Consider the following 13,254-nt stretch of genomic DNA (forward strand, 5'->3'; position numbering starts at 1 on the left):
ACGTCGGGTAGCAGCATGTTAGGATTCTTCTGTGACTCACACCACTGATAGCCCCGTCTCCTAGCAGCAACGTATCTCTGACCTTGACGTTTGGCACAGATTCCCGGTATGCCTGCACTCTTTTGCCAACTTTATTGTTCTTGTTTTGTGATGACAGTACATTAACATCAGTCTGTGACAGTGGTGAAAATCTGTTTGTTAGCTTTATTGTGGGTGATATAACGATATTAGCATTGTCTTTTATCACTCGCTGCGCTGGCTTAGCATTTTGGTCTGTACCAAGTTTCGGAAAAGACACAGTATCACTCAGGTTTAAGTTGAAAGAATTTCCACCCTCTTCTCTGGAAATAACTGTAGGTTGCTCACCACTGGAAGTCACTGGTAGCGTCTGATGAAGTCCTTTTTCAGTTTCTAAAGCAAATATCCATGCTCGCAGCTCATTTAGCCATCTTAAGATATACAGACGTGGACAAAATTGCTGGTTCCCTCTGGCAATGAAAGAAAAATCAACAATAATCACTGAAATAACTTGAAACGGATAAAAGCAATAATAAGTAAAACATTTTTGAAAATTGGCCAGCAAAAATCAAACATTGTTTTTCACCTGTGGTTCAACAGAATTATTAGGAAAAAAAACTAAATAATGAAACTGGCCTGGACAAAAATGATGATACCCTTAACTTAATATTTTGTTGCACAACCTTTTGAGGCAAACTCTGCAAGCAAACAGTTTCTGTAACTGTCAATGACACTTCTGCACTGATCAACAGGTATTTTGACCCATTTCTCGTGAGCAAACTGCTGTAATTGTCATAGGTTTGAAGGGTTCCTTCTCCAGACAGCATCTTTCAACTCCTTTCACAGATGTTCAAGAGAATTGAGATCTGGGCTCACAGAAGAACACTCCAGAACAGTCCAGTGTTTAGTTCTTAGCCATTCTTGGGTGGGGGGGGTCATTGTCCTGTTGGAAGTACCATGACCTATGACTGAGACCAAGCTTTCTGACACTAGGCAACACATTTTGGTCCAAAATGCCTTGATAGTTTTGAGATTCCGTTGTATTTTGCACAGATTCAAGCCACCCTGTGCCAAATGCAGCTAAACAACCCCAGAACAAAACCAAGCCTCGTCCATGCTTCACAGTAGGGACAGTGTTCTTTTCTTGGTGTGCTTCATTTTTGCGTCTGAACATAGAGCTCATGTGTTTTGCCAAAGAGCTCTAATTTTGTCTCACCACTATTTTTGTCCAGGCCAGTTTCATTAGTTTTTTTTTTTTATAATTCTGTTGAACAACAAATCAAAATCAGTGTCTGATTTTCACAGGTTATTTGTCAGGAAATTTTTTTTTATGATCGCTTTTCTCAATTTCAAGTTATTTCAGTGACCATTGTTGATTTTTCTTTCCATACCAGAGGGGTACCAACAACTTTGTCCACGACTGTATATAAGATATGATAATGTAATAGTCTGTGCTTTTTATTATAGAGCATTAAACTGGTGAACCGGCGCCTCCTGCTGGACTGGGACATCCCTGCAGTGAATGGTCTCATCCATGTGATCGAGGGTCCTCTCACCGCCCCTCCACCTCCTGTGAGTCTCAACCAAAAAGAACTCATGAACAACTGTGAACTAACCCAAGATATTAAACCAGACAAGACACAGCACTAGCAAAATACTGACACTGTTGTAAGCATATTTTATTTTCTGATCATTTTGTGCATGAAGCCCGGTCGTATCGTATTTAGTTTTAAGTGTCACCAGAGAGTGCGCAGTAGTGGAGAAATATGTTTGGACATACAGTATTTTGGAGGTGTTCTCGTTATGTGAATACGCACAGCCTAGATTTAGGTCAAAGAAGGAAAATAATATAAAGGGAAGGAAAAAGAAGAAATAAAAGGCTACCAATAAAGGTATGTGGGTTTTATGTTTACATTTGTTTTGTATGTCTTCATTTTCTTTGAGTTAGTTTTTAGTTTTTTTAAGAGCTTCTTTAGTTTCACAGTGGATTTAGATAGAAATATGAATATAGAAAATAAGGATGCAAATTAATTGGATTTATTTAACAATTTTCTTCATAAACACTATGTAACTTTTTGGTTAGAGGTCCGTCACCTGCTCGTTTCTATGGATATGTCATTTCACTGACTGAACTGTTCCACAGTGTGACATTAAACAGCTTTACCGTACATTTATTCAATTACATGAGGTTTTACAGCTCAAAAATATCTAGAAAAACAGGCACTGTGACTGTGAGCGGGGTCGCGTCTCCACAGATCTGACCTGTATCTTGGTTTGGTTTCCATGAAGATATAAAGGTTTAATGCCACACTGTGAAACATTCCAGACCAAACAATAATTTCCACAGAGACCAGCATTTGATGGACCCTCCACCAGAAAAATTACACAATGTACCTTTAACATTTACGCTGAATTATGTTTTGGAAGAATCATATTTGGTGCCCTGTTTTATGCATTTCAAACCTTTGCCTTACTTTGCTTGTTATTTATTAGATTTCAAGACAGTTGCTAATCTCATGCAGTGCTTTTAACCAACACAAAAAATGATTCCAAACAGAGTAAATAAGACATGTCTAAACCAGCCCTGTTTCTCCCTCTCCTCTTTCAGAGCTCTCACTCATCCCGGCGCTCGCTTCACTCCAGCTCCTCAGCGGCGGCCATCTTGGTGTCTGTGTTTGTAGCGTGTGGCGTTGGTGCAGTCGGATACTACGTCTTCAAACACAAGACTGACGCTTTCCGCTTCCACTATTTCAGAGTGAGACCCACAGACACCTTTAGTTTCTTCTCTCTGGCTCTCTTTTCTCTGTAGCATTCTCCTAGTTTGGGACATTATCTCCTTGTCTAGACATGCATGTGATGTATTCTTATGGATCCTGGCTGCACGGTGCCTATGGTGACGTGCGTGGGTATTGTCGGGTTTCAGATGACATCACAGCAGTCTGTAGGATCATTTTAATTAAAGGTGCATTACGCCACTTTTCAGGTGGGGGGTTCGTCAAATGCTTTTTTCCTTGGAAATGTTATCGCCCTGTCTGGAGTGTTTCACAGTGTTTCATTAAACCTTTCTATCATCATGGGAACCAAACCGGGCAAAGTTACAGGTCAGATCAGTGGAGAGGTGACACCGCTCACAGTCTGAATGGCATTTTTGAGCAATGAAACAATCTGCAATTGAATAAATGTAAGGTAGAACTGTTTAATGTCACACTGTGGAACATTCCAGCCAGAACAATGACATCTCCATAGAAACAAGCAGGTGACTGACCCTCTACCAGAAAAGTTACATCATGCAACTTTAATACAGAAGGAGAGGCAGTTAAAATGAATATTGTTAAAATGTAAAATTATACAGTGAGTTCTTTGGTTTAATAATATGATATGAAAATACCAGGGTCGACATTTGTGAATTTAAAATTTGCATATTTTATGGTAAAGTGCAATGTAATCAACTGGGAAATTTGACCCTTTCCCCCCATTTGGGAGTATGACATCTAGTGCTGTCAAACGATAAAAAAAAAATTGAGAGATTAATTAATTATGATCTGTAATTAATTAATCTAATTATTCTCTTTTTTTCACCTAAAAATTGCTGAGAAAAGCCTTCAACTTGAGGTATTTTCATTTGCATTCATTATTACATTATTTTTATACTATCATTAACGTTTTTATATAAGTATCATTATTATTACTATTACTAATCTGCGTAAATAGCCCGTTTGACATTATAATGTGTTTAATGCAGCTTTGCACAAGTCTCAGAAATGAAACTTAAAACCGCCTGGCTCATTTGCATAAATTAAAAGGAGAAAAGAAAAAAAAACACTCTTGTGCGCTGATGCTGTTCAGCTTCTATTAAAGGACACGACTCAGTGGAATATGAGTTTTTTCTGTGACATGGATGTTGATGCTGAAGGTGAGTCTGTTCTGTGTCTGTGTCGCGATGTTTTCAGAGATCAGACATGTGCAGGTTTATTGCAGATGTGGGCAAGAACGGGAATGAAAATTAGGCTACAGTTCTTTGCGGGAGCGAGCGGAGCAGGACTGCACAGTGCAGGACTGTGTCCTAACAACACATAAAAGCTGATTTTATAATAAGGCAACTCACGTACAGAAACAGTAAAGTTAGAGATTAAAAATAAGATTAAGGCAATTAAAAAACATAACGCACTAAATATGACTGTAATTAATTAATCGCAATTAACGTGATAATTTGACACCCCAATGACATCATCACATTTTAGAGTCTGAAAACTACCAATTTTAATGTTAAATGGAAAAAATAGTGCTTCATGTTGAGTCCATTCACCTTAACACAAAACAGCAGTAAATGTTGGAATAATTGTACAAAAATGTCAGATACTTTTTATGATTGAGTAAATGTGCTATAATAAATAACAGTGGACTACCAACAAATTGAAAATGGCTTCTAGTTGGGAGCTGAAAACGTACTGATTTCAAAATCTCTCTAAAACCTTTTATGTCTTAATGGTCCTGTATTACACAAATTTTACTCTTGGGAGTTTTAAGCCATTTTATAATACTGTTACTTCACTAAAAATATACCTGGAGTGATGTTTTGTTTCATTCACACATGTTTGAGTAACACTTTATTATTAGTCTGTCTACATGTCCAAAGCTCAAAATGCTCTTTTCCACCTTGTGATGTCATGAGGCAGTAATTTACAAGTTAACAGCTCCTTTTACCTTTTAGTTCAGTAAAGAATGGTGATTCCAGGCCTGAAATGATCCAACTGATTTTAATGAAGGTGTATGGACTTTATAAACACACTGGAGCACTTCCTGTATCAAGACATGACATCACAAGGTGGAGCAGAGTGTTTTCTGTTTAAGGGAAGAACACAGCCTAAATATGCAAAAAAAAAAAACAAAAAAAAACACACAACTCCAGGCATGGTTTTAGGTAAAAAAAAAAACAACAACAATAACAACAAAACTGAACTTTTTCGTTCTTAACATAAATATAGCATCTGAAAGTGTATTCCCTTTCCTCAGTTTGCCTTATATGTCTCTTACTTCCTGTTTGTAATTGTTCAGAATGAGGATGAGAATGGAGCTTCAAACAGAAACAGACCTGCCCTGGTGTCCATCCCCAACCCTCTGTACGTCGGCTCCACTGCCCTGAGTCAGCCCGGCCCGGTAAGTGCCCTGAATAATACTGAGATAATACTGCATCCTCACAGTGTACAGGACAAGGCTGACTCTACTTGTTTGTGTGTTTGTAGTTGATAGAAACATGTTTATTTTTCATTATTTCATTGCACATACTCGTATCATATCACTTTATTATCAATCTCAAATAAACCATATAGAGGTATTAGGTATTTACTGAATTAAAGGCTATTTTTTGATTTATATTAAAATGTTTCTTCATCACAAACTGACCTGGAGTTGTGTTTTGTTTCATTCACGCATGTTTAACTCACAAACTGCATATTTAGGCTGAGTTCTTCTCTCAAATAGAAACACTCTGTTCCACCTTGTGATGTCAGGTGGTAATACAGGAATGCTCCTCTGTGTTTTTAAACTCCATACACCTTCACTAGAAACGTTTGGATGATTTCAGACCTAGAATCACCAGTCTCTACAGTACTGCTTCATGACATCACAAGGTGTAGCGGCACATGTTGAGTTTTGGAGATGTAGACAGAGTAATAATAAAGGATTATTCAAACATGTGTGAATGAACCAAAACACAACTCCATGTTTTTGATGAGGTTTGAACAGCATTATTACATGACTTAAAGCTAACAAGTCAGTTTTGTGTAATACAGGAGCTTTAAAATCAGCGCTCCAGTGTCAGTGAGAGATATCCTGTGTGATCCTGTGTAGTCTGGGGTAAGAGGATAGGGCTTCTCTCCCTGGAGCCTAGACCCTGGTGACAGAGGTGAGGTGAGGGCAGAGAGTGAGGAGGTCTGGAGGAGACAAAGTACTGGGGCAGAGGAGGCACAGAGCTGAACAGAATAAAAATGGGATGTGTAGAAAGATTTTTTTGTCATTTGTTTCCCCTGTGGAGCTCCCTCTTCGTGTTAGAGTACAGCACTTGAATAATTATAACAATAATTTCCAGTGATCTTTGAGTATTGATACTTTAAAGCTGATGTCATGAACATTTGGGGTGCGAGGCTAACTGGTCTGTCTGAAGTTATTTTACTCCAGTTAGGCTTTAATCTGAGCTTTGTTTTAACACAGTCTGACCAGAAAGACAAGACTGAGTTGGAATTACAATAGGTGAGCTGATTTGTACTGTTAAACACCATGACCATGAATGCTCAGACTGATCACAGGCTCCTGAAAATGTGTTGTTTAAATCCATTTTGTATTTTTTTCTTGAGATTTCAGACGATTTAAAAACTTTTAAAGCTCCATGGTAACTCATAAACATATGTAGTTAATATGATTAACTGAGATTCGGGAGCATGACCACGCCTCAACCGCCCTCTCCTCTCACCAGCCAACCACAATTCACCTCAACCACACCTCTAATTTCCTAGAAGCCTATATGTAGCAGCCTTTCCCATCATCCCAGTTTGTCTCGGCTAACTCAACCCCACCCTCCCACCCCTTATTTTTTTGGTCTTTCAGTCATAAGACCCCTACAAGGGGGGTCCTGTTCCGGCTGGGCCAATTGCAGATTGAGACGGAGCCCCCACCCATAGTCTCAACCCAGCCATCTCTGCCCCGCTTCGTACATTATCAATAAACTTCTTCGCACTATGTCGCTGTTGGTGTGGTCCTAGCTAGTGAATCTACCATTAGAGATACTTGTAGAGCATCCCCAGTGTAATGTTCAAGCAAAGTATTAATTGCTTTTATACTGTGTTTCAGCTTCTGATACTTTAGGGAACCACTAGCATACCAAAAACAGGGGTCCACCACCTTTTCCGACCTCCCTTCATTACGACTTGCCTCTATTTAGACGTGCTGGTTTTCCAACACTGTTTAGTATCGCTATTCCGACAGGTCGTGTGTGTGTTTTGCGAGAGTGCCATCTCATTGAGCCGGCGCAGTGAACTTGATTGGTTATTTATTTAGGCGAGATGATGTTCTCCACAGTCGCCTACATGACCAAATGAATGAAGCACAAAGGGTCCATGCAGCCTCCGTTTTAGATTAAATATTTTCCAGAAGGATGGCCTGTGCTCATTTTAAAATGCATGACTGTTTCCCACGGCGATCGGTTTGGACATTTTCCCACTGACTGATATCCTGTGTGGCTGAAGTATTCTCTGATCAATTGTTTTGCACCAGCCCAAGCATCTTATGATATATGGGAGCACAAAGTATAACAGGTTATCACATTCATATTATTCATGTCAGAAAAGCGGAATGTTTGAAAAATAGTACAGTGCCGCTACTCCGACAATGAAAAAAAAAAAAATGTTGAAGTAGTGGGATGCTTGAAAAATAGTTTATGTCGCTACTCTGACAATTAGACGTCAATGTCTAAATAGCAGCAAGTCGGAATAGCAGCATGTAACCTGCAAAACACTAGCATGCAAAACAAACTAAAATAAATATGATATCTTGGCTAATAATATAATATAAGAGTTTTCCTTTTTAATTGAAGTCTCATTTGTTTATAAACTGTCTGTTTGTTGCAGGAGAGCAGCCAGGAGCCAGAACCTCCAGCGCAGCCTCAGGAGCCTCAGATTTTAGACTTGGACCAATAGAAAACACCACACCTCCTGTCTGATTCAAACTGATCTAAATCTAATCAACCATTCAAATGCTCAGAGCCTAATAAAAAACAAAATGTCCTCTCCTGTGTTGTGGTCACTTAAATTTCTGGTTGATTTCTTTGTCTGCAAAAACATCAAGAATCAGTGTGTTCAGATTTAGAGAGGGATCTGTCTGCAGAGCTCCACCTATATATAAATCGATTATCTATGCGTCATCCACAGCGGCTTAAAAGTAAACAAACAGCAGCCATGTCAAAAGATCGCCAATGTCCACTGTTTCCTGGTTTTCAACAAAACGTTACAAAAGTTGACATTGTTTTCTACTAAAGACAAGTCCAAACCCTTTTCCCGACATTAACCATTAGAGATCTGTGCCTAATCTTAACCAGACACAGGGCCAACGGCAAGACAGTCACGGACAAAATACGTCTAAGAATTACCGTATTTTCCTGACCATAGGGCGCACTCTAAAGCCTCTAACCCCATCAAAAAATTACTGCGCACCCCACAATCCAGAGCGCCCTATACACGAATCCACTTGGGTGTCCCAGCACGACTTCAGAAAACTACAAAGCCGCACCACCCGCAGCGCACGCAAACACACACGGAGCAGACAGCGACCGCGCAGCAAAAAAACCCCGCAGCCACACTCATCACTCCACACGGACAAGGAACGGAACGGAAGAATGAACCGAAAAAGCGAGTGCAATGTGCCACTTCTAGACACAATTGAACAACTGAGTCAATGCGAACACGCCGACAATCCAGCGGTCCCAGACAGCACCCTCCCTACACGCCACAACTGAACAAAGCCCAGAGTCACCGTGAACACGCCAAACAAAGTCCCACTGACCCATCCAACTGTTGTGTTTCATTTAAAGTCCAGTACGGTTTATTTGTGAAAAAAGTTCAAAAATAGACCATTCAAGTGCGTTTTACAATCCAGAGCGCCCTATTGTGCAGAAAATATGGTAAATATGCCTATGCTATTTACGACCTCTTGTATGTGGGCCTATGATGACTATGATTTAATATCTGTTATTGTTTGTGACGACATCTGAAACTGGTGATTGACCTACACAAGCCGAGTAGATCAGAGGCAACACGAAGCTAGTTAAAGGTGCACTGTGTAACTTTTCTGGTGGAGAGTGTTGAGGAAAATAACCCTTTTCCTCGCGTGTTGTTAGTTTCTGCTTAGACAAAAAATTACACTTGAAACAGAAATAAAGTTCAGATAATTTACTTATTCCAAAGTCATACTTGTACAAGGAGTCTGTGCTGACATTCCCATGCAGAGACTGAATATTTACGCCTATACAATGATTTTTATACGCAAACTATAGTGGGAGGCGACCGTGGTTTAGACTTAGTGCCTCTTCGTTGGTGCACAGACCAGCCAGGCCTCTTGGCACGTGGCACAATCTTATCCGATTGTGACAAGGATCCCCCGGATTCATGTCACTCCCCTTACGGGAGCGTCTTGCTGGTCTGATCGGGGTGATGAGTCATGAGTCTGCATATCCCTATCAGTAAGTCCTTGACCTATTTAGTTAATTGATTAGACATATAGATAGAAATAGAATATCTTGTACATGAACTGAACATATCTCTGCATCCCTTATCTGCAGTCTAGTCCCTGTTTTCTGGGTCATTGTATAGTGAATTATAAGGCAAGGTAAGTTTATTTGTACAGCACAATTTGTACACAAACTAATTCAAAGTGCTTTACAGAATAAGAAATACATTAAAATCATAATAAAAACAAATCAAAACATAAATAATCATGAAGATTAAAATTAAAAAAGAGAGACATAAATTGGAGAAATTTATTGTTGATGAAATGTCTTTGAAGTACTTCACTCTAAAAAAAGAAATGAGATTTATCGTCTTTAACAGAGAATGAACTAAGGAAACAACTGATAGAAAGTGTAATTAAGTCGTTTATAGTGTAAACTAATGAAAAATGGTGAGGGACATGTGGGTGGAGGTGCATCCTGGTGGAGGTCTGCAGCCAAGCTCTCAAATGTATGTTCAAAGGGCCCTTGTTGTACGGTTTTCTGATCTATGTTTTTAATGTGTGAATGAAATGTGTGTTTGATGAGGAAACAACATGTTTAACACACAACCCCTGCATATTTAGTCCTCTCAAATTAAAAACACTCTAATGCTCCACTGTATTTTTAAACTTCATACACTAGAATCATTTGGATGATTTCAGCCCTGGAATCGCCAGTCTCTACTGAAATAAAGGTTAAAGGAGCTGTTAACTTGAAAACTTCATCTTAATGACATCACAAGGTGGAAAAGAGCATTTTGAGCTTTGGAAATGTAGACAAACTAATAATCAAGTGTTCCTAAAACATTTGTGTATTAAACAAAACACAGCTCCAGGTCTGTTTGAGAGGACGTAACATTATAACATGGCTTAATATTATATTGAACTTTTTCATAAATGTTTATTGTACATCTCAAATTTTCAGATGGTCTGTAAGTCACTAAAACAATATTCTTGTACTTCCTTGTCCTAATACTGAGAACAAAAGTTAGCAGAGCAGAGGAGACTACATTCAAACATTATGCTGTATATAGGCTTCAATTCATCTTATTGAAGACTTTGTCATTTATAAGCCAACTGTTCTAATTACAATTTTGACTTTATAAAGTCTTCTTACATACATAAGAAGACTTTATAAAGTTTTCTTATGTCTGCTGTCCTCTGGTAGATGTGGCAGCACTGACATCCAAATCATGGATCTATAATAAAAACTTTTTTTTTAAATTATAGTTCTATGATCCAAATATTTAATAATGTTGCCAGACTTGCCAGAGCAGTGACTCAAGGCTTTGGATGTGTCAATGCCAAACCTGCAGTTCAGGCTAAAAGTTAAGTTTAAAAGTCCTTCTAATACTACACCACAAAGTTATGCTCGCAGCTTAAGGTTTAGCTCGTACTAAACCAAACTCGGACTCAACGGGATCATTTCCAGAACCAAACCAGGTCCAAACCAAGTCTCCGGCTCATCTAAGTAAGTTTCATTAGAACTGTTAAGGACAGGCTACTGGAACTGTACACGCCTGTTTCTTTCTACACAATTTTTGTCTATTTTGATTAGAAAATTAGTTCGTATTCGTTCCCGTGTTCTGTTAAGGGTTGTGATGTCTGTAGCGTTCAGTTTTTTTACATGAGTTTATTACATTTTCCATTGAGTGTGGTGGTGCTTTAGTTGAGTCAGTTTCCCAGGGAACAGGTGAGTGGACTGACAGCAACATGACAATTTCACTGTAGTCTATTTCTCTGCCTGTAGTTCTGGCATAGGGTGACCAGACGTCGCTATTTACCTGGGACAGTCCCACTTTTGAGCCCTGTGTCCCCTGCTCTATCCCAACAGATTTATCCAAAACCATTGATTTGTCCCAGTTCTATACACAGTCATGCCCTACGTGTCTCTATTTTTGACCAATTTGATCCCTGCCAACAGTAGAGAGACATAAACTGTCATTTGTTGAGGTACACATATATCTTCTTTAAAGGAACAGCCTGTAAGATTGTGATTTTAAATGTCATAAACATGATCGTAGCAAACTGTGTCCTCAGATATCAGATAGACATGTTCAGATCAAATATTGCTCTTACTGGGCGACAGTAGTTCAGAGTGTTTATTCACTGATCCGAAGGTTGGCGGTGCGATTCCAGCTCCCACAGATAGGGTGACCAAATTTTAATAAATGAAAAACTGGGACACCGGGGTTGGGGTGATTATAAATTATGATTATGATTATATATAAAATGGGACAAACTAATGGTTTTGAATAAAGACACTTAACCCACCTCACCCCCAGTGTCTGTGTACACTGGTGTATGAGTGTGTGTGTGAATGGGTGAGTGGTTCCTTGATGTAAAGTGCTTTAAGTGCCTTGAAGGTGGAAAAGTGCTAATATAAAAATGTGACCATTTAACAATTTCATTACAGAAACACTGGACATGGCACCGACAACCCAGGTTCAGTTGTGATTATACCTTTTCATAAACAGTAAGCATGAGCACACCTTACATAACCTCCCATCAGTGTTGGGAAGATTACTTTTAAAATGTATTCCCCTACAGATTACAGATTACATATCCCAAAATGTAGTTTGTAACATAATCCATTAAATTACTTAAAGTGAGTAACGTAATCTGAATACTTTGGATTACTTGATTTGCTGTAGAGAAGCAAAGACAAGAATATCGTAACATAAGAAGTTTTGTCTGATAAAAGAAAATAAAAAGCCCAGACTTTCCTTAACAGTATTAATAAAAATATTATTGATAGAAGAGGAGGAGACACGTCCACGCAGCATGATTTAGTCCTGTTAAATCCTGTTTTAGACCTGTTTTAGACCTGGTTTTAGTCCTGGTTTAGTCCTGGTTTAGTCCTGGTTTAGTCCTGGTTTAGACCTGGTTTGGACCTAGTTTAGACCTGGTTTTAGACCTGGTTTAGACCTGGTTTAGACCTGGTTTAGTCCTGGTTTAGTCTTGGTTTAGACCTAGTTTAGACCTAGTTTTAGACCTGGTTTGGACCTGGTTTTAGACCTGGTTCAGACCTGGTTTGGAACTGTTTTTTGACCTGTTTTTAGATCTGGTTTAGTGTCCAACAATGGGTGGAATTACCGGAAGAAAAAAAAAAAAAAGGGATATAGCCCGAAATGTGAAAACAGGAAAATACCACCGTGTAATCCATTTACTTCAACAAAGTAACTGTAATCCAATTACCACTCACTGAATCAGTAACTGTAACTGAATACAGTTACTCATAATTTGTACTCTGATTATGTAACTGCAGTACATGTAATCTGTTACTCCCCAACACTGTCTCCCATTCATTTAAAGAAGTCATGTTTTATTCATATTATAGACAGACCTATAACTGTCCCTCTGCTCTGGTGGGTTCCAGGAGAAGATGGATCAGTTCAGTCCTGGTTCTGGTCGGGCTCCTGGTCTGAGCTCTGTGTGTCTGGAGACTGACGGCTCTAAAGACTGTGACACTGACTCTGAAAGGTTTGTCTCTTCTCTTGGTGGGCCGCTGTGAGACACTGGGCCCTTCACTGCACTTTTGACTTTAAGTGTTTAACAGAATATTAAAAGAAACACCAAAGACAACTTCTGTTTGCGCTGGATGATATCAATCATGAATTCATTTATTAACTCAAATGAGAAACATAAAAATCTGTGCCATTTGACACAAAAACACTCCAATTTAATTCACCACAGTCTGAACTTTGCTCCAAACTACATGTTTTTACTGACAAAAGATTGGCTGTAGACCTGTCAGTCAAAAGGAATCCGTGTCAAGATTATTATGGACTATTTAAAAGTATTGAACTATACTTCCCTTTTCACTTCATTTTTACTTTTACAGTCAGGACCAACTCAGCACCACAGCCTCTCCTGCAACAGTTAGTTTAATTTTGATCATTTTATTTTCTTCAGGAGGAAACTGGACAAACCTGGTCCCAGCTGTGAGTCTCTGAAGAGCGACTGCTCCAAAGATCTGCC

General features: G+C 39.0%; 1 protein-coding gene across 1 annotated transcript in view; it reads left to right on the plus strand.

The window, feature by feature from the left end:
• stab1 (stabilin 1) overlaps positions 1–7,832 on the plus strand; it is a 69,448-nt gene extending 61,616 nt beyond the window's left edge. The window contains 4 exon segments of the mRNA XM_020931654.2: positions 1,486–1,590; positions 2,627–2,773; positions 5,074–5,175; positions 7,641–7,832. Of these exon segments, the coding sequence (XP_020787313.2) occupies positions 1,486–1,590; positions 2,627–2,773; positions 5,074–5,175; positions 7,641–7,709 (423 nt within the window). The 3' untranslated portion in view covers positions 7,710–7,832.
• The last annotated feature ends 5,422 nt before the right edge of the window (positions 7,833–13,254 follow it).

This window comes from Boleophthalmus pectinirostris, unplaced genomic scaffold, assembly GCF_026225935.1.
Source record: "Boleophthalmus pectinirostris isolate CB_2022bp ecotype Guang Dong unplaced genomic scaffold, ASM2622593v1 HiC_scaffold_23, whole genome shotgun sequence".
In the NCBI taxonomy this organism is placed as follows: Eukaryota; Metazoa; Chordata; class Actinopteri; order Gobiiformes; family Gobiidae; genus Boleophthalmus; species Boleophthalmus pectinirostris.